The following is a 27,900-nucleotide window of genomic DNA, read 5'->3' as shown; positions in this document are numbered from 1 at the left end:
GGTGGGTGATGATGTGGCTGATGGTTTCTATTTTGAGTTTTCCAGTCTTTTTGTTTTTACCTTTTACAACTTAAGCTAGTAGGAATAGTTAGGAAAAAATGGTGGGTGTGAAGACAGTTCTAGATTTTTGGTAAATTTTATGACGGGTGAAATTATAATGTGGGTGAAAATATAAGACAATAAAATTAGTATGGTAGCACTTTTTAAAAATTAATGCACCAACCAAATAGATTGAACCTACAACATTCAAACTTCACTGAATATTAATTGAGAATCCATCACTATTTCAAAATGTTAATAGAGAAACAATCGATGTTTTTAAAAAATTATTGTCATTACCACCACCACTAATATTACTAAATATACTCTCAAATCGAAACTTTTATATTCAAGTTTACCAAATACTTTTAAATTATTTTTCATACTCTTAAACTTTTAAAAATATAATTTATAAAACGCTTAACTGTTTTTTTTTTTATTTTTTTTGTTAAATCAGAACAATACTAAGGCTCTAAGCCAAGCTATCCAACACGAGGAAAGAAGGAAGTCCATTACGCGCAATGTGGCACCCCTCGCCTTAAGAATTCTCCACGGCGACCCCACTGCCTTGCCCACTAAGGATTCTCTCTCTCTCTCTCCCTCTCTCTCTCTCTCTCCCCCCTCGCTTTCTTTCTATCTATCTGCAAATCGTTGGTGATGCAAGAACCAGAGCTCCACGATCTGTCCGACGACGCCGATTACGCCGCGTCGCTGCGACACGTAAGCGTTTCTCCGGCGACGCAAACTTTAATTCATCGTTTCTGAGTGTTTTAGGGTTGATTAATTTGGGGATTTTGTTCGCTTTGATTTGGATTAGGGCTCGGCGAGCATGATGCGGAGCGATAGCGGGAAGCACAGCTCGTCGAGCGAGCATGACGGTGCCGAGGTGGTTTTCTTGAAAGACAATGTCACCATCCACCCCACTCAGTTCACCTCCGAGAGGATTAGTGGAAGATTGAGGCTAATTAAGCACGGCTCTTCTCTTTTCATGGTATTATTGATTAATTAACGATTGATTAATTAAAGATTATCTCTTGATTACTGGTATATCTGTTAATTATTGTTGTGTTGGGTTCCGTTTAATTTTTAGACATGGATTCCGTACAACGGCCAAAACTCGAACGCTAGGGTGTCTGAGAAAGGTTCTGTAGCTTTAGAATTTGAATTTTAGTAGTTAATTTTGTTAAATTTGTTGAATTTATTTATATGTTCAATTTTTGTGGTTTGTGCTTGTGGTGGTGTAGATAGAAATCTTTATACCATAAGGTCTGTGCCATTAACGGAGGTGCGGTCAATTCGTCGCCACACTCCCGCGCTTGGATGGCAGTACATTATCGTCGTTTTGGCGACAGGTAAAGCCACTTGATCATGATTTGTAAGGCCGAATTATATATGGTGTTGGTTACAGTTTGTTTGGCAGCTTTACTAGACTATTGTTGTCCGCTATTTGTTCGCGTAATAAGTAATTGGAATAATTTCCTTAGGAGCTTGTGTACTTGATACTACTTACTATTTAGGGGGCAACCCTTGGTGATTGCCTTGTTAGTCATCCCAATGCAGCGTAATCCCAATTCGAACAACCAATGTGGAAGTATATCTAGTAGGTAGAAGAAAGCAAATCATGTTAAAGTGCAAGACTTTAAGTACATATTCTATAATTTCACAATTTTTCATAGTCCATCTCTTATCCCTAGATATTATTATCCAAAAGTAAACGGTAATAAAGGCCAGATAACGTACCGTGTAAGAACCATTTGTGCATACAGTTCAAGAAATTAACTAGATTTGCTAAAAAATCTTGTAATTGTCTAAGGTTAGAAGAAAAGAACAGGTGGTAATTATCGAATCGGGTTTACTGTTTCTGCAGCCTTCGTTTTGCTCCTTGATTTACTTAGGCTTATATCTAAAGCTGTATACCCTTGTATGATGTTTTGTTTGTATTTGTATTATATGGTTTGAAAGTAAGTTTTTGCAGGACTTGCATTTCCTCCTCTGTACTTCTACAATGGGGGAGTCAAAGAGTTCCTTGCTGCAATAAAGCAACATGTTTTCCTTGTGAGGTTGGTTATTATTGTTAATTGATATAAATACCTTCCGAAACTTAAGGTCCAAAGATGAAAGATTCCTTTTGCTACATGTTCTAAATCCTTAATTTCCAATTAAAAATAGATAATCCAGAATTTCATTCTGTTAAATGTTTTCAGGTCAGCTGAAGATGCAAATGTATTTCTGGTGAATGATTTTCAAAATCCTCTCCAGGTATGCATTATTTATCTTGTGAACTTTGGTCTTCTTGATGATACTATCAAGCTGGAAACTGCAATGTTTTCTCATGATTTATTTGTTTCTTTAGAGAACTCTATCGTCTTTGGAGTTGCCTAGGGCTCTTTCTGTTGCAAGTGGGCAATCTACATTAGTCTCGGTTGGCGAGACCTCTTCAGATGAAAACCAGGAGAGAACAAGTGGGTATGTTCAAGACGGAAGTTTAAGCATTTCTCAATACAATGAGAGGCAAAGGCAAAGGGTTCATGATCCTGCACGAGATCTCTCAATTCAAGTGTTGGAAAAGTTCTCTCTCGTGACCAAATTTGCTCGAGAAACAACTTCTCAACTTTTCCGTGATAATCATAGTAACGGATATGGTGCTATAGAAAGGAGAAGTAATAACCAGTCTCCCATTGATTACCCTCAGAAGGCGTCCCATGATTCAAACAGAGCCCCTGAGAAAAGTCCTGTCCCCCCAGATTCCCTGGAGGTAAATTTTCCGTTTTATTTTGGGACAAACTGTTGCCATCAGTGCTGTTAATTTATAAATGAACTCAAGGAAGTTTTCTGGCTTGGTGCCAATAGAAATGCGTAGATAAAAGGTTTTAAGATGTAATTTAAGCTTAGTCAAACATACAATTTCCTTCGGATTATCATGTCCATTGTATTCATAATCGTTGTTCAAATTGGCAGTTTGATAAAGAATCAATGGTATGGGGAAAACCACGACAGCCACCTTTGGGCTCTGATGAGGTGATTTTTTTTCACTTTTGAAAATGAAGAGTAGACTGTAGAACTGGAGCTGCTAGAAATGTGTTGGTGTTGTCATATAGCTTTGTGTAAGTTGCGCTTATTTTTGCAGTGGGAAGCTTTCTTTGATTCTGAAGGAAGGATCATCGAATCAGAAGCTTTCAGAAAGAGAATATTTTATGGGGGAGTTGAGCACAAACTACGGAAAGAGGTTTTTATACTGTTGTATGTTGGAAACTATGACCAAGTGCCTTGTTTGAATATGCATTATGTCATCAGTATTCTTAATTTCGATTGTAGGTGTGGCCCTTCTTGTTGGGATACCATGCATTTGATTCAACAGATGCTGAGAGGGAATACCTTAGGGCCGTTAAAAAGTCAGAATTTGAAACCATAAAGAAGCAATGGCAGGTTGGTAGTAATATTATTGTATATTTCCAATTTTCCACTAAGATACACACACTCTGCCCCCCCCCCCCCCTTCTCTCTCTCTCTCTCTCTCTCTCTCTCTCTCTCTCACACACACACACTAACATGCACAAAAATGCAGCTGTCCTGAGTAGCTTGATTAGGTGGCTTATGATATATATTTGTATTTTCCTCTGCAGAGTATCTCCCCGGAACAGGCCAAAAGATTTACAAAATTCAGGGAGAGAAAAGGCCTCATTGAGAAAGATGTGGTATCATGAAACCTGCTGGATTTATTCTAATCTTTCAACTTCAGTTATGAATTATTGCTGTTTTAAAGTCTAAAAATGTTAACTGTGTTCTAACTTTTCTTTAGGTAAGGACTGACAGATCTCTCTCCTACTACGATGGGGATGATAATCCAAATGTGAATCTGTTACGTGATATACTCTTAACGTACTCATTTTACAACTTCGATCTTGGTTACTGTCAGGTGATTACTTCTCCTGCTTAGTAGATTCTTGCTGCAGTTGGCTGCATAAATTGATTTTACGTTTCTGCAAAACACATGAAGCTTAAGTAAGATACCATTTTACCATGGCAGCGTAAAAGTTTGGTTTGTGATTATCTCACGATATATAATCATATTAGCTGTGTGGTTTATGCACATTTGTCATCTATGTAGTTAAATATTTCATTTGGGATATAGCTTTCATCTTCCCGTCTCTTGTGGTCATGTTTGTAAAGTGAGAACATTATCTTCAAATATTGAAATCTGAATGTAAGTTGTTTCAGTATGTAACTCCTCAGTTCAGTTGTGGAAGCTGTGTTCCATTGCTTTATGAGATATCTTTCTTTTGTCTTGCAGGGTATGAGTGATCTCCTGTCCCCAATATTGTATGTAATGGAGGATGAGTCCGAATCGTTTTGGTGTTTTGTTTCACTGATGGAGCGCCTTGGGCCCAATTTCAACCGTGACCAAAGTGGCATGCACTCTCAACTTTTTGCAGTAACTAAGGTCTCCCTCTCTTATCTACCTTCACATTGCTTTGCCAGGCAGAAACTGTGTTCTTAATTCTTTCTGAATCATTGTTGTTGTAGTTGGTGGAGTTGTTAGACGTTCCGTTGCACAATCACTTTACTCAGAAGGACTGCTTGAATTACTTCTTTTGTTTCCGCTGGGTTCTAATACAATTTAAAAGGTCAGGTTCTACACTCCATTAGTTCGTAATATTGATTCATTTATGTTATGTATGTATGGATGTATGGTTGTACGTTTGTGAGAGTTACTGTATAGTTGATTATTACAGTGTTACTGTATATTTCTTTCACTCCGCTTTTCCTGATAGAGTTTCATTGCGTATCTATCTTTAGGGAATTTGAATTCGACAAAACAATGCGCTTGTGGGAGATATTGTGGACGCATTATCCGTCTGAGCACCTGCACCTGTACGTCTGTGTGGCGATATTGAAGCGACACCGTAGTAAGATAATTGGGGAGCAAATGGACTTTGACACTCTATTGAAGTTCATCAATGAACTGAGCGGTCATATAGATCTTGATGCCGTGGTCAGGGATGCAGAGGCTCTGTGCATATGTGCCGGCGAGAATGGTGCTGCTTCCATTCCACCGGGAACTCCGCCGTCATTGCCTGTTGATGATGTGTTATTGTACCCTCAACAAGAACTAGACGACATATTGTAAATGTATTCCCATTCGAGGGAGGATTCATCGACCTTGAACCTCCGACATTTTGGAGATTTAATAATTGCTTTTCAAAGACAATTGGCTTGTTTTTCGTATGTTGACCTGCAAGGCTGCAACCGTGGTTTGTATGATTTATCGTGTCTTAAGAAATTACATCTTGGCATCATGCGTGTCCAATACGAGAAATTGACATGCGATGTGAATCTGTAATTATGACGGTATTTCAAGTTGATTGGCCATTGCCGTGCGTTTTAATTTTCTCATTGATGCATGATTGATATTGATTTTGCGATATTGACATATTGACATGTTCGTTGCAAAAAGGCTCTTTATTGTTCAAAAAAGGGGGGAGAGAGAGAGGTGTCATCAAGCGAGGCGACTCACTGCCAAAGAAAACCTGATAATGGTCCCTGGTATGAGTTGTACAAAATGAGGGTGTGTAAAAGGTACATTCGTGACACTTTTTTGCATAACTAATGTCGGTGACTACCGTTAGTTGGGTGGTGTTGTCGACACATCCAATTTTATCTATCACACATCCTTCTAAATTTTTGACCGTCTAATCCGGAATTAAAGAAGATTAATAAGCAAAAATAACAAAATTAATAAGGATGCGTGAGAGGTAAAAAATGATGTGAAAATAGCATTACCTTTGTCAGTTTTTCAACTGCAGAGGAAAACAAGCACTAGCTACTAGAGGAGGCTAGCTAGCTCATATAACAGCTGCTGCACTAAAGTATACAAGTGCTTGTTTAATCAAATAAAAGAAAAGAGTCCATATATCCAATGAAAGGCTCTTCATCAAACGCAAACGCTGCGTTGAAGTTTGAACTGAAGCTAGGCAGGTAATACTGGTAGTACTGCAGCTCCCTTGGAGATTCTATGTCCATGTCGTCGTAAAACCAGCTCTCTTCTGTACTAGTAGAAGTAAACATTGATTCAATATTCGGCTCCTTGTGATGCTGATGCTGATGATCAGAACTGGTGTCTTTTGGAATTCGATCAGTACTACTGGTGATCATCGGATCATCAGTAGTAGTAGTGGCAGTGCTCGAAGTCTTACCCGTGCCGATTTTGTTCTTTTTCTTAGTGATATTGATGCCATCGTTTGAGTAGTCAGTGATGGTGGTACTTTTCCTTTTGCTTCCAGCTGCCGGGCAGCAGCTGATATTCTTGTTCAAATGGGTATTCCAGTAGTTCTTCACTTCATTATCCGTTCGGCCAGGAAGTCGGCCCGCAATCAGTGACCATCTATGTAGATATATATTTTGTAGCAAAGCAACCAAAGTAATTAGTGAAGGTTAAGTGATGAATTCATTGAAGTGCTGATGATGATTAGTTGATCATTAATTACTAACCGATTGCCAAGAAGTTTGTGCATGCGGATGATGAGGTCTTGCTCTTCTTGGGACATGTCTCCACGTTTGATGTTAGGTCTCAAGTAATTCTTCCATCTTAGCCTACAGCTCTTTCCTCCCCTCTTCAGACCTGCATATACATGCATGCATGTTTTATGTTTAGGGTTTGTGTGTGTCTGTGTGTGTGTGTGTGTGTGTGTGTGTGTGTGTGAGAGAGAGAGAGAGAGAGAGAGAGAGAGAGAGTATGCTGAATAACTAACTAACTAATGAACCTGATCGCTTGGAAACATTTGCCCAGTTGCCTTCACCATGAGTTTCCACATATTGTCTGAGAATCAAGTCCTCCTCTGGCTTCCACAAGTTCTTCTTCGGCTGTGCATTTCCTGCTTTCACAACTGATGATGATCTTTTGTTTCCGGTCATCTCCATGACGAGAACAGAGACAATAGTACTAGCTAGGTAACTGGTCTTGATCGATATTTTTGTTTTCTGTGAGTCGACCTGCTAGCTAGCTATATATGTGTGTGTCTGCAATTGTAGATTACAGAACGTGAAATCTACGTACGTACGTGAATAATGTGTTAACGGGGGGCCTATTTAATTTGGTTCAACTCAATACCTCCTACTTTGGCTTTTTCTCGACTCTTGAGTCCTTGGCAACCCCACGTCTCCTCCTGTAAAAGCAAACGTTGCTTCCCACTATGGCTACTTCAAATTTAGCAAAGATTCCGGAGAGAAAAAGTGAAAGATGGAAAGACAGAGTGATCAGCAGATAGAACAGTACGTAGGTACTAGAAGTATTGGGCAATTCAGTGTACATATTCACGTATCACCAGTTTTAATGCGTATTCACTGTTTTACTACAAAAAGTGCAGTAAATTTATGGTTAGGGCAACTACAATTCTACATGTGATATCCTTCATAGACATGCACGGGTGGTTACCAGTTCGTCTTTTAAAGCTTTGCCCACGTGGGTTGAATGGCTTACCCTTTTTTCCCCTTTTGCTAATCATCTCATATCTTTTTGGGATACTTTAAGCAATTACGTTTTGCAGTTTTAACTTATATATATAATAAAGATTCAAGTATCAAACATAGGTGATTTAAGTCAAAAGTAGGGCTGGTTGAATGGCTTACCCTTTTTTCCCCTTTGCTAATCATCTCATATCTTTTTGGGATACTTGAAGCAATTGCGTTTTGCAGTTTTAACTTATACATATATAATAGAGATTCACGTATCAAACATTGGTGATTTAAGTCAAAAGTAGGGCATTTTAATTGAGTCATTAAAGATGTCTGAATTTGTAAAGATGTTTAAATTTCAATTATGATCATTCAGTTTATTTCACAATAAAATGCGGAAACGTGTTTTTATACAATATGAAGCATCTTAAAGATTTAATGGCCTAAATATTGTAGGTAAATTTTTTTTTTTTTTTTTATTTGTGAAGTTCACACACTTCACACTATCCTATAATGTTATCAATTTACTCATGTTACTCTTAATAAATCCTAAACTAATAACATCACGTGAATAAAAATGTCACAAAAATTAAGCTACCGTAATGAAATTAACAAACCAAATAAATATCAAACTCATTGTAAATATATATTATCCTTGCCATAATGAAGCCCACTTTAATCAAGTAGGGACAAATACTATCAAACAAAAAGTTGTTCAAATTTGAAGAGTTTGGAATGAAGATTAGTATGAAGTGATAAGAAAGACCCCACTATCCACAAAGGAGGCATCTTTAAACGAGGAGTGCCAACTTTTAATTGAAAACTGTACATGGTGCGTGTGAGTTCTCTTATTTTCTTGCTAATTCTGCAACTGCAAGGGCCAGCAAATGGGAGACGCGTTATATGCAATATGATAGGGGGAGTGGCATACTGACATGACCATTCGTCTCTCAGAAGCATGCACATGCCCTCAACTCATACTCTTCCCCTGACCTTAGCTAGTTGCAAATCAAATCAGCTTGTACATTATTTTGCTTTCAAGGCAGATGTGATAATTATTTCTCCTTTTTCAATTCCTTGCATTCAGCAATTTATTGTAGTTTCTGGTTTTTGGACAGCCAAAAACAATCATGCTCCTCATCATTTCATTTTTCTCTGGGGTTGTTGCAAGGTTTCTGGCTTCAGATAGATTTTCCAAAAGCTATCTAGTTATAATTGCAGCTGATAAACCACACAAATGCTTTTCGACCTTACTAGTTTACTCATACATTGCTAATAATATAATTCGGAGACATACAAAGTTACATAATGATAACATGAATATTTACAAGCTTGATCTGGAAAGTTTGCCAGCCAAATATAACTACTAAAGCTAACTAGCTTGACGGGAGTTTGATCGTAACATTCTGATATGAAAGGACCGCTAACAGCTAGATATATAGTACTGCATTATATTCTCTGATAGTCGTTATCACCTTGTAAAGTTCTCCACCATCTCTTGTTCTTTTGTTGTGATCTCCGTACAATAATATAAAGAAATTAAGACCCATGAGGGATAGAAAATGACAAGTTTTGTGTGCACTACAATCCATAGTTTGGGTTAAATCTTCAAAAAAATATACATGGTGGATTTCCTTTATGGAGGGCCAAACCCAAGCTATCAAATCTTTTATTTGGTTTTAGAAATTTAACTGACAATTTATATAACATTGATATTTATAGCATTTCCCATACACATTAATAGCTAGGCTAATTAACTAATTTATAACAATGATTATTCTTTATAATTTCTGCAACCTTTTTAAAATCATATAACATCACTTATTTAGGGTTTTGATTTGGATTCGTGGTGGCGGTCAAAAGTATAGGGTTATGAGTTAACAATTTGGGGTTTTGATTATTTTAAATTGTATGGACTTATCTTTGAGTCATGCTAAATTTGATGATCTGAGTTGTTTGAATTTTGCAGTTTTGTTGGGCATTAGTTTTTTTGTTATTAGATTATTATTTTTATTGTTGTATCTTTGATGTCTTACAGACCACTTTAATGTACAGTTAAAATTTGTCTGATGAATATCGTTTAGTTTTAGATGTATAAAATCATGCAACCTTTTCTTCCTTTTTTTTCATATAAAGATATGTAAAACTCCTAAGATGCATACAAGCTAGAGTTGCATGATCTTAAAACTTTATGACATTGTGCATGCATGCCGAACCACGCACAGATTTCGATATCTTATGCATGTACGCACTTGGAGAACATGAAGTCACTTTTAAGCTGGCATGCTGGGGAATTTTAGCTAGATTACGAATCCTTCACCATCACCATATCCCATCCCATGCATTATTTGCACAATAATATTTCACCTTTTTCGCTTTTTAATATGTTTCCTGTAGAAACAGAAATCACAAGTAAATCTTGACCCTGCAAAGCGAAAGCACAACCCTCCAATTATTCTCTATATCTACCATTTATCAAAGAATATCAAACCCCACCAACCTCTTGCCTGCAAATCAAATGAGCTTTTTTGCCCAAACCAACAGGTAAAGTTTCCGCTTAACATTACACATTCAAATTCAAAGTGCAACTTTTTGGTTACAAACATATTGCAATGGAGTATCTTTCTTGGATTCATTCTTTTCAGAATCGTGCTTAACTTAAATATTCTTAATTAATTCCCAACCAATGAAACATATATACATGTAGGGTGGATCCATGACGCCATTTATATTTTACACAACTTTGGACACATGTTTTAAGGGGCTCATTCTATATTTTAACAATTCGAACCATGTATCTTTTTTAACATCATTCATAGATTATCCTTGCAAAAAATTAGATAAATCCAAAACTATTAAGGCATTCATTTCGTACCAAAGAAAATGGATGAATATGGTTCTTCTTTAGAAACTGTAAACATTTAACACAACGGTCATATGGTTTCATATATATATATATATATATATATGGCAATTGGCATTAAATTCTTAAGTCCTAATAATTCATGGTAAAATATTGGTCCCTACCTAGCATTGTTCTTAAATTTTTCCAGTTAAATGCAGTAATTAATTAATGGCTAAATAGCCAAAATGGTCCCTAAGATTTGCATAACACATTACTTTGGTCCCTGAGATTGAAAATCAATAGAAATGGTCCTTGAGATTGTCCACCATCCATCATTTTGGTCCTTCTGTTAAAAATTCCATTAAGTGTCCCGAAGCTCTTGGCCGGAAGTTTGGGTAATTTTCAAAGCTTCTTAACTCCATCATTTCTTAACCAAATTCAACCCATAATATATCAAAATGAAGATAGTAAAGTGTAGAATAAGATTATACCTATTTGGAAGCCCAATGGTTGCCAAAGATGGCCGGAAAATAGCCTCAAAATTGACTGGTCCGCGGGGAAATTGGAAAACTCGCCGGAAACTGGGTAAACTTTAAACGTTCATAACTTATTCCATACTCAACGAAATCGAGTGATTCAAAAAACGAAAATCATAATTCTCGACGAGAGGAAGAGAATGGTACCTTTCTTGACAGCTAACTCGTCGTGGTTTTGCCGGAAAAAGGCTCGAGAAGTATGATTTTTGTTTTTGAATCACTCAATTTCGTTGAGTATTGAAGAAGTTATGCACATTTAAAGTTTACCCAGTTCCGGCGAGTTTTCTAGTTTTCCCACGGACCAGTCAACTTTGAGGCTATTTTCCGACCATCTCCAGAAACCACTAGGCTTCCAAATGGTATAATCTTGTTCTACACTTTTCTATCTTCATTTTGATATATTATGGGTCAATTTTGGTTAAGAAATAATTGAGTTACGAAGCTTTGAAAATTGCCCAAACTTCTGGCCAAGAGCTCCGGGACACTTAACAGATTTTTTAACGAAATGACCAAAATGATGGATGGTGGACAATCTCAAGGACCAAAATGATGTGTTATGCAAATCTCATGAACTATTTTGGCTAATTAGCCTTAATTAATTGAACAAAAATGCAGCTGTAAAAACAGTAACCTAGAAATAATTGATTAATTAAGCTAAGGGATCCCAAACGTGACAGAAAACATATATAGATGAATATTCTACTTCAATCTGAACGAAAAAGTAACAATCGTAACCCACTGCATGTTTTCTGTAGATGAATGTTATACTTCAATCAGTCAAGCGAATGAAACAGTAACAATTGTAACCCACTGCACTAATTAAAAAGTGTTATGATTGTTTCCTTAAGGAACTATCCAACGGGGATTAGGTGATTTGCAGCCATCATTCTGCCATTGCTTATTCCGATCAAGCCTCTCGTCCTTATCGAATTACATGTCGGACCTGTCACGAGGCTATTCTTTGGTTTCGGAACTGTATGCGTAGAGTGCATTTTTGCTCACCCTCTTAAAATGAGAGTGATGCTCACCTTCCAATTGTTTCTAAATTAGTTTAAATTTTAAGAATTATATCTTAAATCAATTAAAACAAATTAATTTGACCGTAATTAATGGAGAGCGAGCTTGGCCCAGCAAAGTTGCACTCATTTTCTGTAATGTCGGAACCTATAAGCGGAACCGATTCTGAATTTGCGGAACTTGACGTGCGGAACCTATCTTGTATATGCAGAACCATATATGGCTTGAGCTTTTGAGGCCCAATGTATGGCTTAATGTTTGAGCTAAACTAAAAGGTTCCCAACTTTGTTCCATTAAACAAATTGATTGGGCCACCAATCAATGACTCCTGATCATGTCCGTGCCACTTATCAAATGCCTGCATGACTAAAGAAACTTTCTGACCATCAATGCATCTCGTTAGTGCGTTAATCGTTCAAAAGATATGTCTTGTGTTCAAGAAAATAAACAAATTATCCAATAAACGAGTTTCACATATTCAAATGGTCACAAGAGACTTTTTCTCTTGGAAGACGGCGATAACTTGCACGCATGTTCATACTCATATCTCCTTGTCTCTCCCATACGCCCATTATCACATGCACGCCCATTTTCATGTGCAAAATAAAATTTGATAACAAATAAGACATGATGTACAATCAGATATAGGTCAGAGATTTGTCTATACAAAGTGTACAACTCTCTCAAACTAAAAACACATTATCATGTGAGAAAATTAAATCGCATAATATTATATTATTGATTTAAAATACCGTCAAACTTGCATACCTAATAAATGGAGTGGACATGGTGCCCCTTCTTTTACTCTGTTGCCTCGGCTCAAAGAGGGCTTCAGTTTCAAATTTCTGTGGTCTGCGAAAACTCCTTATTTCAACGTTCTGACAGAAAATGTTTGCATGGAGATGGGTCCAACCCACAATTTTTGGTTTGAATTCCCACCGACAAGCACATGACATGTTACTAATTATATGATCCAAAACGAAGAAAAAGGAAAGTCTTCCAGGGAGAGAGTCCCTCCTCCGTGTGGGTTGCAACCTACCTTAAGAGATTTCCCGACTACCCTTCTATCGTTCAGACTCATAACTCACCCAACTACCTATTCACCTTAATACCTTGTCAATTACCTGCCAATCGCAGAAATGAATTCCTCCCAAACCTACCCAGCTGAGTCATAATTCCTGATCCATTATCCTTCTCTCCTATTTAATCCTAGCAACGCTAATTGTACTTTATCCATTTCCCCTGTCAGATTATTTCCATTGCGGGTCAGAACTGGGGGCTGCGGTGCCGTTTTCAGGGATGACAGGAAGGAGAAGGACCGGGAGTCCACCCACTAGACATAAATGCAAGAAGAAATCTAAGGAGGGGGAAAGATGAGAATTGCAGAGCAGTGGTCCCAGTCATAAATTCAACCAACCAAGCCCAGGTGAGAACTTGAAACCAAAATACCTCCAGCAGTTTTCTATTTCAGCAGAAAAGGCCCACTACTCAACAAAAATTAATTCGGGTATTAATGAAAGGGCATGTTTCAATGGAGGGTTACCCACCCCTGTAAGTTTGCTTGTGGTCCTGTGGTACCTTTACTTAGACTCAAAACAGCTTTGAGGTAGAGCATCAACGGTCTATCTGGTGTATACTTTGATCCAAACAGTCTGTGAATCCACTCTGTCTCTGAGGAATCAAGTTAGTGGGCACTGCATTGGCTAACAAAACCCCCCAACAAATGGGGTGTTCGTAACATACTCAGATCCTCCTGGAAATAGTTGGGGGAGATAGAAATCAAGTGGGTCAAAGTTAACACTTTCATTATCAATGTCCAAGATGAAAGTACTGCAGCAAAGATACCTTGAAACCCCTAACAACGGGCTGTTGGCTACCGAGGGACAACAACAACGAAACATGGATAGAGTTTCGGTACGAAAGGCTGCAGGACTTCTGTTATCGATGTGGAAGAATCGGCCACACAAACATTGAGTGTTCGTTTGCTGCGGTGAAGGGGGGAATGGCTGGATACGGAGAATGGACAAGAGCAGCGCCAGTGCGGGACTTCATTGAATCCCCAAGACCTCTGGCCATTACTTCGGGGGAACGGAGGTACGCTGGGGTAACAAGAGTGGGATCAAGGAGCTCGAATCAATACCGAAGGGCGGATTGTATTGGGGAAGCTAGTGAGAGAAGCATAAATGAGACTATGGACCCCAACCAAGCTGCACCACAAAAGGAAAAGGGCAAAGGAACGAAAAGATGGCATAGAATACAACGAAGGAGTGAGGCGCAGAACCCAAACCCGGGCCAGTGGATAATGGAAGGATGTAGGCCGATGGGGTACTGTAGATTGGTTATGGGTTTTGAGCCAATGGAGGTACGACGTGAGTATGGCAGCAACCCATTGGTGTTGATAGAGGAAATTCCAGAAGTGCACTCTGCACAATGTGAAGGTGGAAGGACAGTGCAAGGAGGCGGGACATTCATCTTGAAAAAAAAAAAAAAAAAAAAAAAAAAAAAAAAAAAAAAAACTGACGAGGATAATAGAAGGGTAAAAGAAAGAAAAGAAAGGGCAGCAGAGAGATTGAGGACAATGACCATTAGAGAAAGATGTTTGAAGATGGAAATGGCGATATATGCGGAGGAGGAGTTACAGGAAGTCCCGATAGAGTACCAAGACATGTGGGACTACATGGAAGAGATCTCTGCAGGTGAGAAGAACGCCTTGATGGCAAAGAAAGCGGGATCTTCATCCCGAGGTGGTGGCAGCTGGCCTTCAATAGCCACAAGATCGTCATGACACACCTCTTTTGGAACTGCCGTGGTCTAAGGTCAGACACAGTAATTTGTGCCCTACATGGGCAAATAAGGAAACATAGACCCTCTATTATCTTTCTATCGGAAACAAAAATGAAAGATCATAGATTAGTATGGGTGAGAAGACGGATGGGGTATCCTAACGGGTTCAATGTTGCACCAGTTAGTAAAGTGAGATGTCTTAGCCTATGGTGGGATGATTCGGTCCTGGTGGAAGTGATGGACTCCTCAAAGAATTTCATTGATGCTAGATGTGGGTTGGTTGACTCTCAGGTGGTGTTCCGATTTACTGGAGTATATGGCATATCTTACTGGGCAAAGAATGAGGAATTCTGGAACGGCATGATCCGCAGATTCGGTCCGGACAGTGTCTCATAGATATGTGGCGGCGATTTCAATGAATACTTGTAGGATCACGAGAAATCGGGGGCTGCAGAAGTGAGATATAACCGGCCGAGATTCTTGGAGGATTTCATGTGCAAGGTGAAGGTTATGGATTTGGGATTCAATGGCCCCAAGTTTACTTGGAAAGGGGCAAGAAATGGGTAGCTTATGAAAGCTCGGCTGGATAGGGGGATAGTGAATGCAAGTTGGCAGTCACTTTGGCCAAACACTGCGGTCATAAATGAGATGTCTTTGGGGTTGGACCACAGTCCAGTTTTGGTGCATTATGAGCCGAAGGTTGAAAAAAGGAAAAAGATGTTTCGTTTTGAGGCATTTTGGGCAAAAGATGGGGATTGCAAAGAAATTGTGAGAATAACTTAGGAAAATAACAGGGAAGGGAACCCGTTATAAAGATGGAACTTCAAGATTAATGTTTGCCAAGCTAATTTAACCATATGGAGTAAAGAGAAGTTTAAACGGCGTGGGAGGCAAATACAGGAGATGATGAGTCAATTGGGTAATCTTCAATGGGACTGGAGCGGGAATTTCTAGGAAATTAAAGCTCTATCTAAAAAAGTGGATCAGTTGTGGAGTCAGGAGGAGAAATACTAGCAGCAAAGATCGATAGTTCAATGGTTAAACAAAAGGGATGCCAATACGAAATTCTTCCACCAAACAACTTTGCAAAGAAGAAGGAGGAACAATGTGATCTCGTTAAAAAATAGTAATGAGGAATAGGTTGAGAATCCTAGACAGGTTCGCCTGTTGTTTGACGAGCATAGACATGTTCACTTTATCGGGGCAGCGGGAATAGAGGGATATATTAGATTGTATCACCCCAAAAGTCACAGAAGCAATGAATGCATCTCTTTCGGGTTCAATCTCGATTGATGAGGTCAAGAATGCTGCTCTGTAGATGGGAGGTCTTAAAGCTCCCAGACCTGATGGCTTTTTCTGGGCTTTTCTACTAGGCTCATTGGGACATTATTGTTGCAGATGTGAATGAAATAATTGGAGAGATGATGAACGGGTCTCAGAATCCTATACGGATCAATGCCACTCACTTGGCATTGATTCCGAAAGTTCAAAAACCTGAATCTGTATCTCAGTTTCATCCCATCAATTTATGTAACTACTTTTATAAGGTGCTCTCCAATGTCTTGGCTAATCGTCTCAAGCTGATTCTCCCGGATTTGATTTCTACAACCCAGAATGCGTTTGTGGCGAGTAGGCAAATTCAAGATTATATTGGCATTGCGCATGAGCTTTTTCACTTCTTCAAAACGAGAAGTGTGAAACGCAAGTTTGAGTTGGGAATCAAATTGGATATGTATAAGGCCTACGATAGGGTGGAATGAGACTTCTTATTGACGGTGATGGAGAAAATAGGCTTCGATACTAAATGGAGAAGTGTAATATTGGGCTTCATTTCTTCGGTAAATTTCGCCATCCTTCTAAATGGACAACCAGGACCCAAATTTGTGCCATCATGGGGGCTGCGGCAAGGTGACCTTTATCCCCTTACCTATTCCTAATGGTCAGTAAAGTACTTTCACTTCGAATCTAACAGGCCAATGACTGTGAATAGATTAAAGGAGTTCAGAACCCAATGGGTCTATCTATATCGCACACCTTATTTGCATATGATTCACTCATTTTTCTTAAGGCGGAGGAGAAGAATTACCGACATTTGATTCAATTGATCCATGATTATTGCTCGGCTTCTGGACAACAAGTCAATAAATCGAAGTCGAGTGTTTTCTTCGGATCTAATGTGCTTGAATCATTATCACAATTGCTGGCGGGCACTCTCGGTATGGTGAAGGTCGGGGACCCGGGTGTATATTTGGGTGTACCGCTATCTGGGGACACTCGAAGAAAAGTGGGCTTGCATATGTCAAAGGAAGGTTATTGGGTAAGCTTCAAGAGTGGAAGAAATCTTCTCTTTCACAAGCGGGGCACAAGGTCCTCATTCAGGCGGTGGCGCAAGCAATTCCGGCATACCCAATGAACCTATTCAAGTTTCCCACGACGTTCTGTAATGAATTGGATGCCTTGATTTTGAAATTTTGGTAAGGGCAAAAAGATGGGGAAAATCAGATTCATTGGTTTTCGAGAAAGAAGATGGGTCGTTCGAAAAATGAGGGAAAGTTAGGCCTAAGAAGCTTTGAAAAGCTTAACGATGCCCTTCTGGCGAAATAATGTTGGTGATTGATTATGGAGCCTAATTCCTTATGGGCGTCGGTGCTTAAAGCCTGATATTTCCCTAATTGTTTTTTACTTGATGCGAAACAGGGTAGGAGAACCTCATGGGCTTGGTCAAGCCTGTTAGTTGGAAGAGACATGTTGCGGGAAGGCGCACACTAGCAGGTAATGAGTGGTACTGATGTTAGAGTCTGGGTTGGCAGATGAACCTCTTCCATTCCTTCGGGTATTCCTTATCCCTTAGGCACACTGCAAGTCTCACGAAATTTAATGGTTAATTCGCTTATTTGCCTAGTTAATGGGGCTTGGGACTTTGAATTCCTGAAACCATTCGTGGCGAAAGCGTAGTATGATGTTATCCTGGAGACTCACATCGGTGACCCGGAGTTGAGGGACATACTGGTGTGGCTTTTTATGAATAAGGGGTGTTATTCGGTTAAATGCATATATTACTTGGCACTGGCTCAAAACCAGCTATCTCGAAGCCTTAACAATCACACGGTGGCCTCCATTCCTCGAGACTTGTGGAAGTGTGTGTGGAGGTCCGCAAGTACCACCGAAGATTTGGTGCTTTATGTGGTAGACCCTTCATGAGGCTATCGCAACAATGGCCAATTTATACAGAAGACGATCTACTTCATGACCCACATGCCCTCTTTGTAATCTTCATGAGGAATCAATCGAACACCTTTTTCTATAATGCTTGTGGGTGGAAGTGATTTGGTTTGGGGGAAATTTGAACATAAGGATAAACAGGATGAACATTACCACGTGGGGCAAACTAGTTAATGGAAATCTTTACTTCTACCAATGGTCCGAATGATGAGAAATGTATTATATTATCATATATTGCCTTTACTGCTGTCATATATGGATAACAAGGTGCAACTTCCTGTTCAACCAATAACAAATCTACCCAAGATAGGTAATTGTTGTTATCTCCCTCTCGATTAATGCTTTCAAGGAGGCTACTTCACTCCAAGGCTCAAGGCCAGTGCCCATCACTCAGAACTTGGAGAATTTTATCCGTTGGACTCCTCCATGCCAAGGCTTTGTGAAAATTAATGTGGATGCAAGTTGGGAGGCAAGTAGGGGACCGGGTTTTGAGAGAGTGGTGGTGAGGGATGGCGAATGGAGGTTCTTGGCGACTTGCAGATATGGAGTGAAGGCGACAAGTGTAGCAATGGCAGAGGCTATGTCTATCATGCATATATGTAACCTGGGGGTCAGTAAGGGCTGGAATTCTGTAATCATCGAGTCCGACTCCTCGAAATCCATTTCTTACCTTAGGGACATGGCAAATATAGGCAATTGGGAATCTTTTCCCATTCTTGTGAAGTGCTACAGGATGGGGGTGGCTTTTCAAAACTGCCGCTGGTCTTGGGATCCAAGACTAGCCAACTCGGCTGCAGACCTTTTGGCGTCATAACGTTGTAGAGGGGTATGTGATGTTATTTGGGTCGATAAACCGCCATCTTCCTTTGTGCATGTTTTGTGTAATGACGACATTCCCTGCCCCCCTAAATGAATATGGTAGTGTAAGGAGGGACACTTTTAGCATTAGATGCGGCGTCGTGGTTTCATGTACCTCCTTGCACCACTCTTTCCTAGTAGATTGTGTTGCATGTTTGCCTTGGGTAGGCCTTCTATAAACATTTGGCATCTTTGCCCGGTTAATGTTATGGCCCGTTCACTAAAAAACAAAAAAACAAAAAAAAAACAAAGGAAAAGGATTTGGCGAGGATCATTTTCCTGGGAATCCTGTGATCGTGACCATTCATTGTATATCATGCGGTCAGTTTTCGTTAAGTACTATTTATATTTAATTTTGAATTTTGAATTTTAAATAATTTATGATCGCTCGATATATGATGAATGATCACGATCCCTGGAATCTCCAGAAAAAGGATTTGGCGAGAATCCTTTTCCCAAAACAAAAGCAAGCAAACTAAATTAAGGAAGACTATAGCTGCCAAGTCTCCCTAAATCAATATTAATTTTCCTTAATTTGATCAAAGTGATTAAGTAAAGCGAAGGGAATCGTGACCGACAATCAGAACTCAAAGTCGAACCACCCAATCCCTAACAGGCAAAATCTTTTTGAGCCAGACCAGACCAAACCAGAATCACCGGACCAGCGGAGAGCAGGCATCAAAAGTAATTAAGGTTGTCTCCGTCCTAATTAACAAATTAAACTGAACCAGACCGGGCAATTGACCTCTTTAGTCCGTTGGATCCTTTTATCGGCAATCTACTTTAATTGGTCTATTTTTCCTTCAGAAGTAATCATGTCAATTTCTGCTTTTGCCATCATTCGATCATAGCAATTTTAATTTGATACGAAATGTAATTAAACAGTGAAAAGTGTTTTTGTCCGCGAGGAATATTTGTTTTGAGTTTTAGAAGCAAAAGCCAGTACTTTTCGCATTATTTGACCAAATAATTATAGACCATTAAACCAAATTGTAATCTATTTCATTAAGCGAATCCTTCTTGTCAAATTTTTACCCTTTTTTTTAATTTTACCCTCATTTTTTATACACAATACTTATATAAAGAAGGCAAAATAGTAATTTTGTATCTTTTGAGAAAATGACAATCATATTCTCATTTTTCTCATTTTACCCTCACTTTTGATACACAATATTTACATAAAAATGTCAAAATGATAATCATGTAATGAGAACCCTCATTGTCAACTTTTTGCCACTTTTTTCCAATTTTGCCCTCATTTTTTATACACAATACTTACATAAGAAGAGCAAAATAGTAATTTTGTATATTTTGAGAAAATGACAATCATATCCTCATTTTTCCTATTTTACCCTCACTTTTGATACACAATATTTACATAAAGAGGGCAAAATGGTAATTATGTAATATTAAGAAAAATATGCCCTTATTAAGAGATCACATCATCATTGTCTCATACTCTTTTTAAAAATTTTAAAAACTAATCACACTCTTTAATCAAAAGCAAAAAAGAAAATGAAATTGTTCACACACAAAGTGTGTGCTCATCTTCTAGTTACTTATAACAAAATCTTCCAACGTTAGTAAATTACCATGATATTATTAGATCCTCTATTTAATTATGCGTATTATATTAAATATACACAAAACTAGTTCTTGGTGTGTAAGTAGAAAACCATCGCGTAAATATTATTAATTCAAGTGTTATAATATTGTTGAGTGATAGAGTTTATATCTTAAGCTCTAATTTTGTAAATCTACAAGTATTGTTCATTAGTAGATTGATTTCACTCAATGCCAGTGGGACAAGCCCACTGAAAAGTTACACCTGACTCAAATGAAGAGAAAAACTTATATAAAACGAGTACACTATCATTTTATCGTTCCAAACCTATCATTCATCGTCATTTTGCAAATTAAAACGTGTAGCAATATGCGATAAGTTCAAACACAAAAAAAAATTAATATGCACACATTTCATGCAAGTCTCTCTCCCAAATTAAAACAACAGCACCCCCATTTGAATCACCAAATTCCCACGTGAAATGCAATCAAAATCTGTACAATAAAAAAACTAGGTATTTGGAGGACTTATGGGCAAAAAGGAGGAGAATATATCGGGAGGGAATTGACTATTGAGTGCCAATCCACATACTGTCACACGCTTGCTTATCTTGGACGGAGAAACTTTTGATTACAAAATACCACAAGTCAAAGTCATCATGAGAGAAGCAAGATCCGAATACAAGAAAATATACTCTTTGTCCGTTTGTCCCCATGCCACACTCAAATATATACATTATATAGAAATGATAAAGATATTTTCCGAAAGTAAAACTCCTTCTGAATTATCTGTCATTGTGTAGCTTTAACGTTAATTCATATACCAATATTATAAAATATTATGTAAAAAAATGAGAAACAGAGTTCATGTAGAGTCTCATTTTAAAGAATCTCCTTGATATTTCTCATACTATGTACATGCAACAAGCTTCTTATATTACTATATGTTTTCCAAATTCTAATTATGTAAGTCACTATCATCCTTGATTAGCATTTTGATTAATTGAGGAAAATTTAATTTCAGTCATAATTATGTTTTCTTAATTATATATATAATTATATATATTAAATTTATCTAAACTATGGATAAGGAGAGTCGACTTCAGTTGTTCAGAAAAAAAAATAGCATACTACTTTAACCAACTAGATTATAATTAATACAACAATTTATACAAAATAGAAATTGTAATTAACAACGGTTACACCCTTAACTAATATTTTCTTGCTATTTAATTAACGAATTCCACGTTTAAAAGATTAAAGATTTAAGTAGTGTATTTCTTCAAATTCTTTACGCAGACATTGAATTTGTGGGACGATATAGATCATGATATGGTAGCACATCCACGTCCACCTCATGGGCGTGAAATTTGTTGAAGGAGATGGGATTACTTGCAGAAGAGGGGACCTCTTTCGGGGACAAATTCTGATATACTTTCTTTCACTAGGGAGTAGGGATCCTCTCCCTACGTACTTAGCTAGACTCATTGACTCGTTGAGCCATTGCCACTTGATTGAGTGGAGGACATGATCTGTTCCATATTCTTCACCTTGAAGCAATATTTGACATACAACTCAATCGACGCAATGGCTAGTCACATTCTTAAGATAGATTGTTGGACCATCGAACACGTGGGCTTGAACCAGTAAGATAAATTATCTCAAAAGTGGGATTTTTATGGATTTTTCGTTACATCATGTTTTTAGCACAATTTTTATAACATAGACACAAAAATTGACGTTCAGTTATGAAGTGACATAGAATTCTAGAGAATTCCACTTCGAGAGAGTTCCCTTAGCATTTCACAAACTAGCAATGCATGATTTGGATGCATGCTCTATAACCTAAAGATATCCTCATTAAAAAAAATAAAAAAAATAAAGAATATCCTATTTCAGTTAGTTGTTGTTTAAGGAAGAGGATCCTCTCTTGAGCTCAAGATGGGGATCCTCCTGACTAGACAATCTGAGCCGTTCAAATTTAATCAAACGGCTCCAAATAGAGGAACTCTTTAAAAATTATAATAATTGCAACCGTTGAATTAAATTTGAACGGTCCAGATGGGCTGGTCAAGAGGATCCCCATCCTGAACTTAGGAAAGGATCCTCTTCCGTGGTTTAACAATTCAATTCTATAGATATTTTTTTTTCAAGATTATTCATTATGATAAAAACGGTTAAATCTATATACTTGTTTCACCATTTGATTACCTACATTTTTGTTTCAGCTTTATACCGAAATATTACGATAGTCTTAAACAATTACTAGCATAAAATATGTGAGAAATTTTTTTATTTTTGTTTTTGAAATAGAAGGAGAGAGGAAGAGAGTGATAGAAAATGTCACAATGGGAAGTTTTTTTTTTTTTTTTTTTTTAATTAGATATATATATTATGATTACATGTAGGTGAAACTTTGAAAAAAAAACAAAAACAAAATTTGGTTGTGTGAAATTACATTTCTACCTCATATTTCTTATTCATGTTCTATTTTAATTAGAGGGTTAAACTGGTAATTTACAGGATTTTAATTGACAATAAGTGTTTTATTAATCATAAACAATTATAAATATTTACGACCTTAACTATATATACGGTTACAATCGTTAAATTGCTTTATAAGCTATAATGCTATGATCAATGAGCGCACTTTTTATAAAATAAGGACATCCGTACCCTAGAAAACATGTGGTTAGGTACATAATTTGGGTGCATGAATGCATGCATTCATGGGACTACTAATTAATCTGCAGGTGAAGCATTAACCGACAATGAAGTGTTGCTTTTGCTGGAATGTGGGTGGCACCACCGCCAACCACCACCATAGGTAGTAATGTCTCAATAGCTTCGTGCGGGTGGTTCGGTCCAGGGTCACGTGGGTTTGCCGGCAGCCACGTGAAACCCCCCGCCACATATGTGGTCTTCCTTCAATGTTTCTTGCGCCATGACAGAGAGTGAGACTGTGACTCGACTTCACGTGGCAATTTTTCTACGCTGGTTTGTTGGAACTTTGTTTGCCATATATTTGCCCACAAAAAGGACCATTCATGAATAATATTAATTTTTATTCTACTCTTAACATATATTAATCCCCCGACTAGGCCAGGCAAAATCATGCACGACCTGGGAATCCAACACAAATGACACGAAAATTTAGATTTCGATTTAATCTATTCATGAGTCGAGTCGTTATCGAATTATCTGTTAAAAAATTATTAAAGAGTTAGGTTGTTATTAGATCATCTGTTAAGAATTCAATTAGATATTATTTGTCAGATAGAAACATTAGGCATGACAATTTCTAACGTGACCCATTAACACAACATGAAAGGATACGACCTCTTAATGAGTCGGATCGTTATCCGGTCGTGTTAAGAACTCGTTGAGATAATAAGTTTGACACGATACTACCTGTTAAAATAACATATATAATATAAAAACAACACGAATATGACAAACATTACCCGTTTAACATGCCTGCCCCAAACATAAACAAAACCGAGCACATCGGGAACATATGTTTTGTCAATTTTATTTACCAACATTTATATTATTTTATTGTTTGGTTTTGCATGGCAAATGGCACACTCCTCATCACTCGTTATAAATTACAATATATTGACCAAAAAATAGAGTGATTACGTTAAAGTTTACCCAAAGACACGTCTCTATTGTGCAATTAATTCCAGGAAGAAGCTGTCCGAATTCAATTGCATAACATGATCTCGTGGCTTCAACTCATTCATCAATCATCATACTTAACATATACTTGACGTTATCTGTTCCACGAAAGTCACAAATATCTTATATAAACATAAGGTAGAATATAATACATTGTGATTATAACATTTGAAAGGTATATTTTACTGATCTTCTCTGGGACTTTCTCGATTTACTATTTTTGACTCTTCTCATCATAAAATATTGTAGGATGTTTGGAACCACCAACTTTGGAGTTCATCTTTTAAAGGTTTAATTACGCAGAAAATCAACGATTTACTGTTTGCTGTTGTCAATATTGTAGTTTAACTGAATAACATGATGTGTCTATTTTTTAAAACCGTCGATGGGAAACAATTTTGGACTTTGTTTATTTTTTACGGAGTTGATCATATAATAAAAAGGGTGGATTTTTTCTTTTGATAAAGAAAGAGTCCTAAAATGCAAGTGAGAAAGTTGTTTGTGCGTGAACACTAAAACCCTATCACTGAACCCACCTAGCGCATTAGGTTCGAGTCGTTCAATTATAGAATAATGCTAAGTCAAATTTAGAAATTCTATGATGTGTCATTAATAAAATATAAACATATTAATTATTATTTAAATATTAATTCAATCACTAACCAACAGTCATATGATTGTAAAATTTGATCTTGCCTGAATGGGAAGTAGAGATCTCCGATCTGCTTTATGGGGACCGGCACAGAAAGGCGTGGTCAGAACATCGTTATCCAAAAGTTTTCCAACTTCACGGGTGCGACTGATCGTTTTTCGTTTGAACTCCGTATTTGTTGACGTGTGTAAAAGACGTGGTCTTGATGCGCGTGAGGAAGTGTATTGAATAGGTGTTGGGGTTCAGAAAGCAATGACAGGCAAGTGGGTCGGCTAAAAGGAAAGCATGGATTCGGACAATCTTAGCCAATGTTCCCAGCACTCCTTGTCCCATCCCCTCTCTTCACCGCCTTCTTGTCCCCCCCCTCCCTCCTTAATCCCTCACCCCCTCCATATATTAAAGCAAGAAGCCCAGATCCCTTAAACCCCAAACTCTCTCTCTCTCTCGCTCATAATTTATTGTGTAATCTTTTGTTTGTTCTCGTTGGATTGGATTACCTGATATGGAGCTTCAACTAGGTCTCGCTCTTTCAAGCACTCCTCCTGCTCCTCCGCCAATCAAGGGCTTCGACTTGAACAACTTTGTTGGCGAAGCTAGGGTTTGTAGTAGTATTAACGACAAGTACAAGAAACGTAGCTTCGCCCAAGCTTTTGATGATGATGGCGAGCACGACAAGATTGGTTCTACTACTAGTGCAACAGCCGTGCCTCGAACGCTGCCTTTGTTTCTTTGGAACAGTGAACCGAACGGCAGCGACGAGGAGGAGGAGGACAACAAGCCTAATAAGCGCAAGCACACAAACTCCCGCTTTACCGTTGTTATCGAGTACTAATCTCTCTCTCTCTCTCTTCAATGCTACTCTCTCTCTCTAATCCAAAGTTTTGATGTTTGCAAATATTACTATAATTTACATGTGTAAGAATTCGATGTATTGTCTTAACCAACTCATCTGTCTCTTTAGTCCAAGGTTTTGATATTAAAAAAAAAAAAATAGTTCATAACCATAAATTAATAATTTGGTCGATGTTATTTGGTTTGGTATAGAAACGATGGAGATGGATTGGTGGGGTGGCCGCCCATTAAGTCATGGAGAAAGGAGATTTGCTTCCACCACCACCACAACAGCCGCTGTGGTAGTAATCGAACGGCGGGAAATATCAACGACTGTGGTGGTGGTGGTAGATCAGGGTCATCGTCAAATTCAAACCAATACTACTACAACTCTACATTCGTGAAGGTGAAGATGGAGGGAGTGGGAATAGCAAGAAAGATTGACTTGAGCCTCCACCAATCTTTTCAAACACTAACAGACACCTTGATGGACATGTTTGACAAATGTACGTACATGAGAGTGCCACGTGTCCATTTGCATGTCCCCCTTTGAATAAGCATCATCTCTGGATCCTCTTTGTGTGAATCTTAAAAATTTGTGTATCGTATCATTTCATTATACATCGTGCAATCATAAATTATTTTAAATTTTATTATTTAAAATCGAAAATAAATAGTATTTGATGAAAATTAATCGCACGATGTACGATGAACGGATATGATCATGAATCTTCGGATTCTCAGTGAGGATCCGGATTCCCCTGTCATTGGCTTGAAGTTTTAAAAAATGACACGTGTGGAATTCTGCGTGAAACAGGTCAGATGGATTCGAACAACTACAAACTCACTTACCAAGACAGAGAGGGCGACTGGCTATTAGCTCAAGATGCTCCTTGGAGGTATAATTATGATTAATCAACTAATTAAACAATATTTATTTAATTATTATACACTGATGAGATTAGTTAACATAAAGGGTTTAGTAACTTCTGTTCAATTAGCCTATGATTAAGAAACTTATCAAGTTTTAATTTTGGTACTGCAGGAGCTTCATCCGGTCAGTGCAACGCCTCAAATTGGTTAAGAGAAGCGATTAATTAATTTGACTATTTAATTAGTTTGCTCCAGCCAATATTTTAATAGACCCATGCGGCTTTTTGCAGATGAATTTTTGAGTGACTGATATGTAAAATAATATAGTATTGTAAAATATTCAATCTCTTATAAATAAATGTCTATATAACATTTTTTTTCTTTCTTATACGAGCGATATGAAAGAGAGAGAGAGAGAGAGACAGAATTGAATACAGAAAAAAAAACGTTCTTAACCACTTAAATTACATTAATCATCTAATATCGAACCGTCTCTTCCTGCGAAGTATAAATTGAACAACCGTGTGAAATCCAATATTAAAATCTAGAGGGCTTGAGTGTGCCAACCTGTTGGGCTTAATTGTAAGGCTTTTCCCCATTCGACCACCAAAAAATGTTGGGCTCAAGTCTTCACCCAATGTGATTTTGGCAATGCCCTTTCTTCTTTTGCACTTTTTTTATTTTTTTCATAATAAACGATAATATTTACATTAGAAGGTGAGGGAATGGGCTAAGTATCACAATGAGCTAGTAATAATATAGTTTAAATTCGTCTTTGATGAGATTTGAGCCCAAAACCTTTAACTTATAAGTGAAGAGGATCACCACTAAATTGTATAACTGATGTACTTTTAGTAGTTTGTTTGGATAAGTTAAAGGGAGAACAATCAAGGAAGGGAAACAAACAGAGGCTGCTTAAGGTCACATCATTGAAGGGTTTAGCAGGTAATGCTAACTTTTAGCTGTTTATTATTCTGATTTTAGCTTTCTATGTGCACCGGTAACTTGCTTGTAAAGACACACCATTGCAAAGCAATTATTCTGATTTTAAGATTTGCTTTTGTTTATGGCATTTACGTTTGGGTTACGGATGGTCGTTATTTGGTCATTCATTTTATTATTTAGGGGGTGCTTTTTTTCGTTTTGGATAAAGCATCTTTTTTTCGCAAAAATGAAAAAGTAAATAAGACCTCAAATGAAACAGCAATTTATTTTAAACAATCCAGAATATTTAACAGTACATAGAATGAATGGTTAGAGTTGAATTAAGAAAATATTATTTTTACGTACTTGTCAATGTAATAAATATAAAGTCAGACAACTAAGTAGTCTGAACTGTTAAAACTGTAAAGGAAGCCCAACTTAGCAAAATTTGTTGTGAAAGCGAAACTATCACAGCACCCATCAAGATGCATGGGTGGCTAGATAGAAAAGAAAATTTCATTATCCTGGTCTCTGGTACTTAAACACAGACTCGAGCAATTTTCTCTTGGGATGTGATATCCACATACTTCATTTTACTTCTCACACATTTTTTTAATTTTCGG

General features: G+C 37.7%; 3 protein-coding genes across 5 annotated transcripts; 2 read left to right on the top strand and 1 right to left on the bottom strand.

The window, feature by feature from the left end:
• The first annotated feature begins 489 nt into the window (after window positions 1-489).
• On the top strand, window positions 490-5,248 carry LOC137747700 (uncharacterized). Its single transcript, XM_068487858.2, has 15 exons — window positions 490-759; window positions 857-1,030; window positions 1,130-1,181; window positions 1,284-1,391; window positions 2,015-2,099; window positions 2,244-2,298; window positions 2,393-2,794; window positions 2,998-3,057; window positions 3,167-3,265; window positions 3,355-3,465; window positions 3,663-3,734; window positions 3,839-3,955; window positions 4,331-4,480; window positions 4,564-4,664; window positions 4,837-5,248. The coding sequence occupies exons 1-15, from the start codon at window positions 697-699 to the stop codon at window positions 5,165-5,167; spliced, it is 1,980 nt and encodes a 659-aa protein (XP_068343959.2). The 5' UTR covers window positions 490-696; the 3' UTR covers window positions 5,168-5,248.
• Window positions 5,249-5,786: 538 nt separating this feature from the next.
• Window positions 5,787-7,083, bottom strand: LOC137749001 (transcription factor MYB114-like). 2 transcript variants are annotated; one of them, XM_088690062.1, is made up of 4 exons: window positions 6,801-7,083; window positions 6,529-6,658; window positions 6,234-6,421; window positions 5,787-6,083 (listed from the first exon to the last, which is right to left on the bottom strand). In XM_088690062.1, exons 1-4 carry the CDS (start codon window positions 6,955-6,957, stop codon window positions 5,923-5,925), a joined length of 636 nt encoding a protein of 211 aa, XP_088546188.1. In that variant the 5' UTR covers window positions 6,958-7,083; the 3' UTR covers window positions 5,787-5,922. The 2 variants fall into 2 exon arrangements, with proteins under 2 accessions (XP_088546188.1, XP_068345283.2); XM_068489182.2 differs by having other exon boundaries at window positions 5,787-6,421.
• A 17,963-nt stretch (window positions 7,084-25,046) lies between these two features.
• LOC137746516 (auxin-responsive protein IAA29) lies at window positions 25,047-26,732 on the top strand. 2 transcript variants are annotated; one of them, XR_015960194.1, is made up of 4 exons: window positions 25,047-25,474; window positions 25,694-26,059; window positions 26,298-26,379; window positions 26,526-26,648. XR_015960194.1 is itself a non-coding variant. In XM_068486539.2 (4 exons), the coding sequence occupies exons 1-4, from the start codon at window positions 25,152-25,154 to the stop codon at window positions 26,575-26,577; spliced, it is 750 nt and encodes a 249-aa protein (XP_068342640.2). In that variant the 5' UTR covers window positions 25,048-25,151; the 3' UTR covers window positions 26,578-26,732. The 2 variants fall into 2 exon arrangements, 1 of the variants encoding a protein (XP_068342640.2); XM_068486539.2 differs by having other exon boundaries at window positions 25,048-25,474; window positions 25,694-25,986; window positions 26,526-26,732.
• The last annotated feature ends 1,168 nt before the right edge of the window (window positions 26,733-27,900 follow it).

This window comes from Pyrus communis, chromosome 2, assembly GCF_041283825.1.
Source record: "Pyrus communis isolate YQ-2024b chromosome 2, ASM4128382v1, whole genome shotgun sequence".
Taxonomy (NCBI): domain Eukaryota; kingdom Viridiplantae; phylum Streptophyta; class Magnoliopsida; order Rosales; family Rosaceae; genus Pyrus; species Pyrus communis.
This window is presented reverse-complemented; position numbering and strand designations above follow the sequence as displayed.

Excerpts from the sequence above, each read along its gene's own strand:
- LOC137747700 (XM_068487858.2), top strand. The coding sequence starts at position 697 with ATGCAAGAACCAGAGCTCCACGATCTGTCCGACGACGCCGATTACGCC. Across the intron at positions 1,392-2,014 it reads TATCGTCGTTTTGGCGACAG|GACTTGCATTTCCTCCTCTG; the intron begins GTAAAGCCACTT and ends AAGTTTTTGCAG. Across the intron at positions 4,665-4,836 it reads GTTCTAATACAATTTAAAAG|GGAATTTGAATTCGACAAAA; the intron begins GTCAGGTTCTAC and ends ATCTATCTTTAG.
- LOC137749001 (XM_068489182.2), bottom strand. The coding sequence starts at position 6,957 with ATGGAGATGACCGGAAACAAAAGATCATCATCAGTTGTGAAAGCAGGA. Across the intron at positions 6,659-6,800 it reads AAATGTTTCCAAGCGATCAG|GTCTGAAGAGGGGAGGAAAG; the intron begins GTTCATTAGTTA and ends ATGTATATGCAG. Across the intron at positions 6,422-6,528 it reads CACAAACTTCTTGGCAATCG|ATGGTCACTGATTGCGGGCC; the intron begins GTTAGTAATTAA and ends ATATCTACATAG.
- LOC137746516 (XM_068486539.2), top strand. The coding sequence starts at position 25,152 with ATGGAGCTTCAACTAGGTCTCGCTCTTTCAAGCACTCCTCCTGCTCCT. Across the intron at positions 25,475-25,693 it reads CGCTTTACCGTTGTTATCGA|AAACGATGGAGATGGATTGG; the intron begins GTACTAATCTCT and ends GGTTTGGTATAG. Across the intron at positions 26,380-26,525 it reads GCTCAAGATGCTCCTTGGAG|GAGCTTCATCCGGTCAGTGC; the intron begins GTATAATTATGA and ends TTGGTACTGCAG.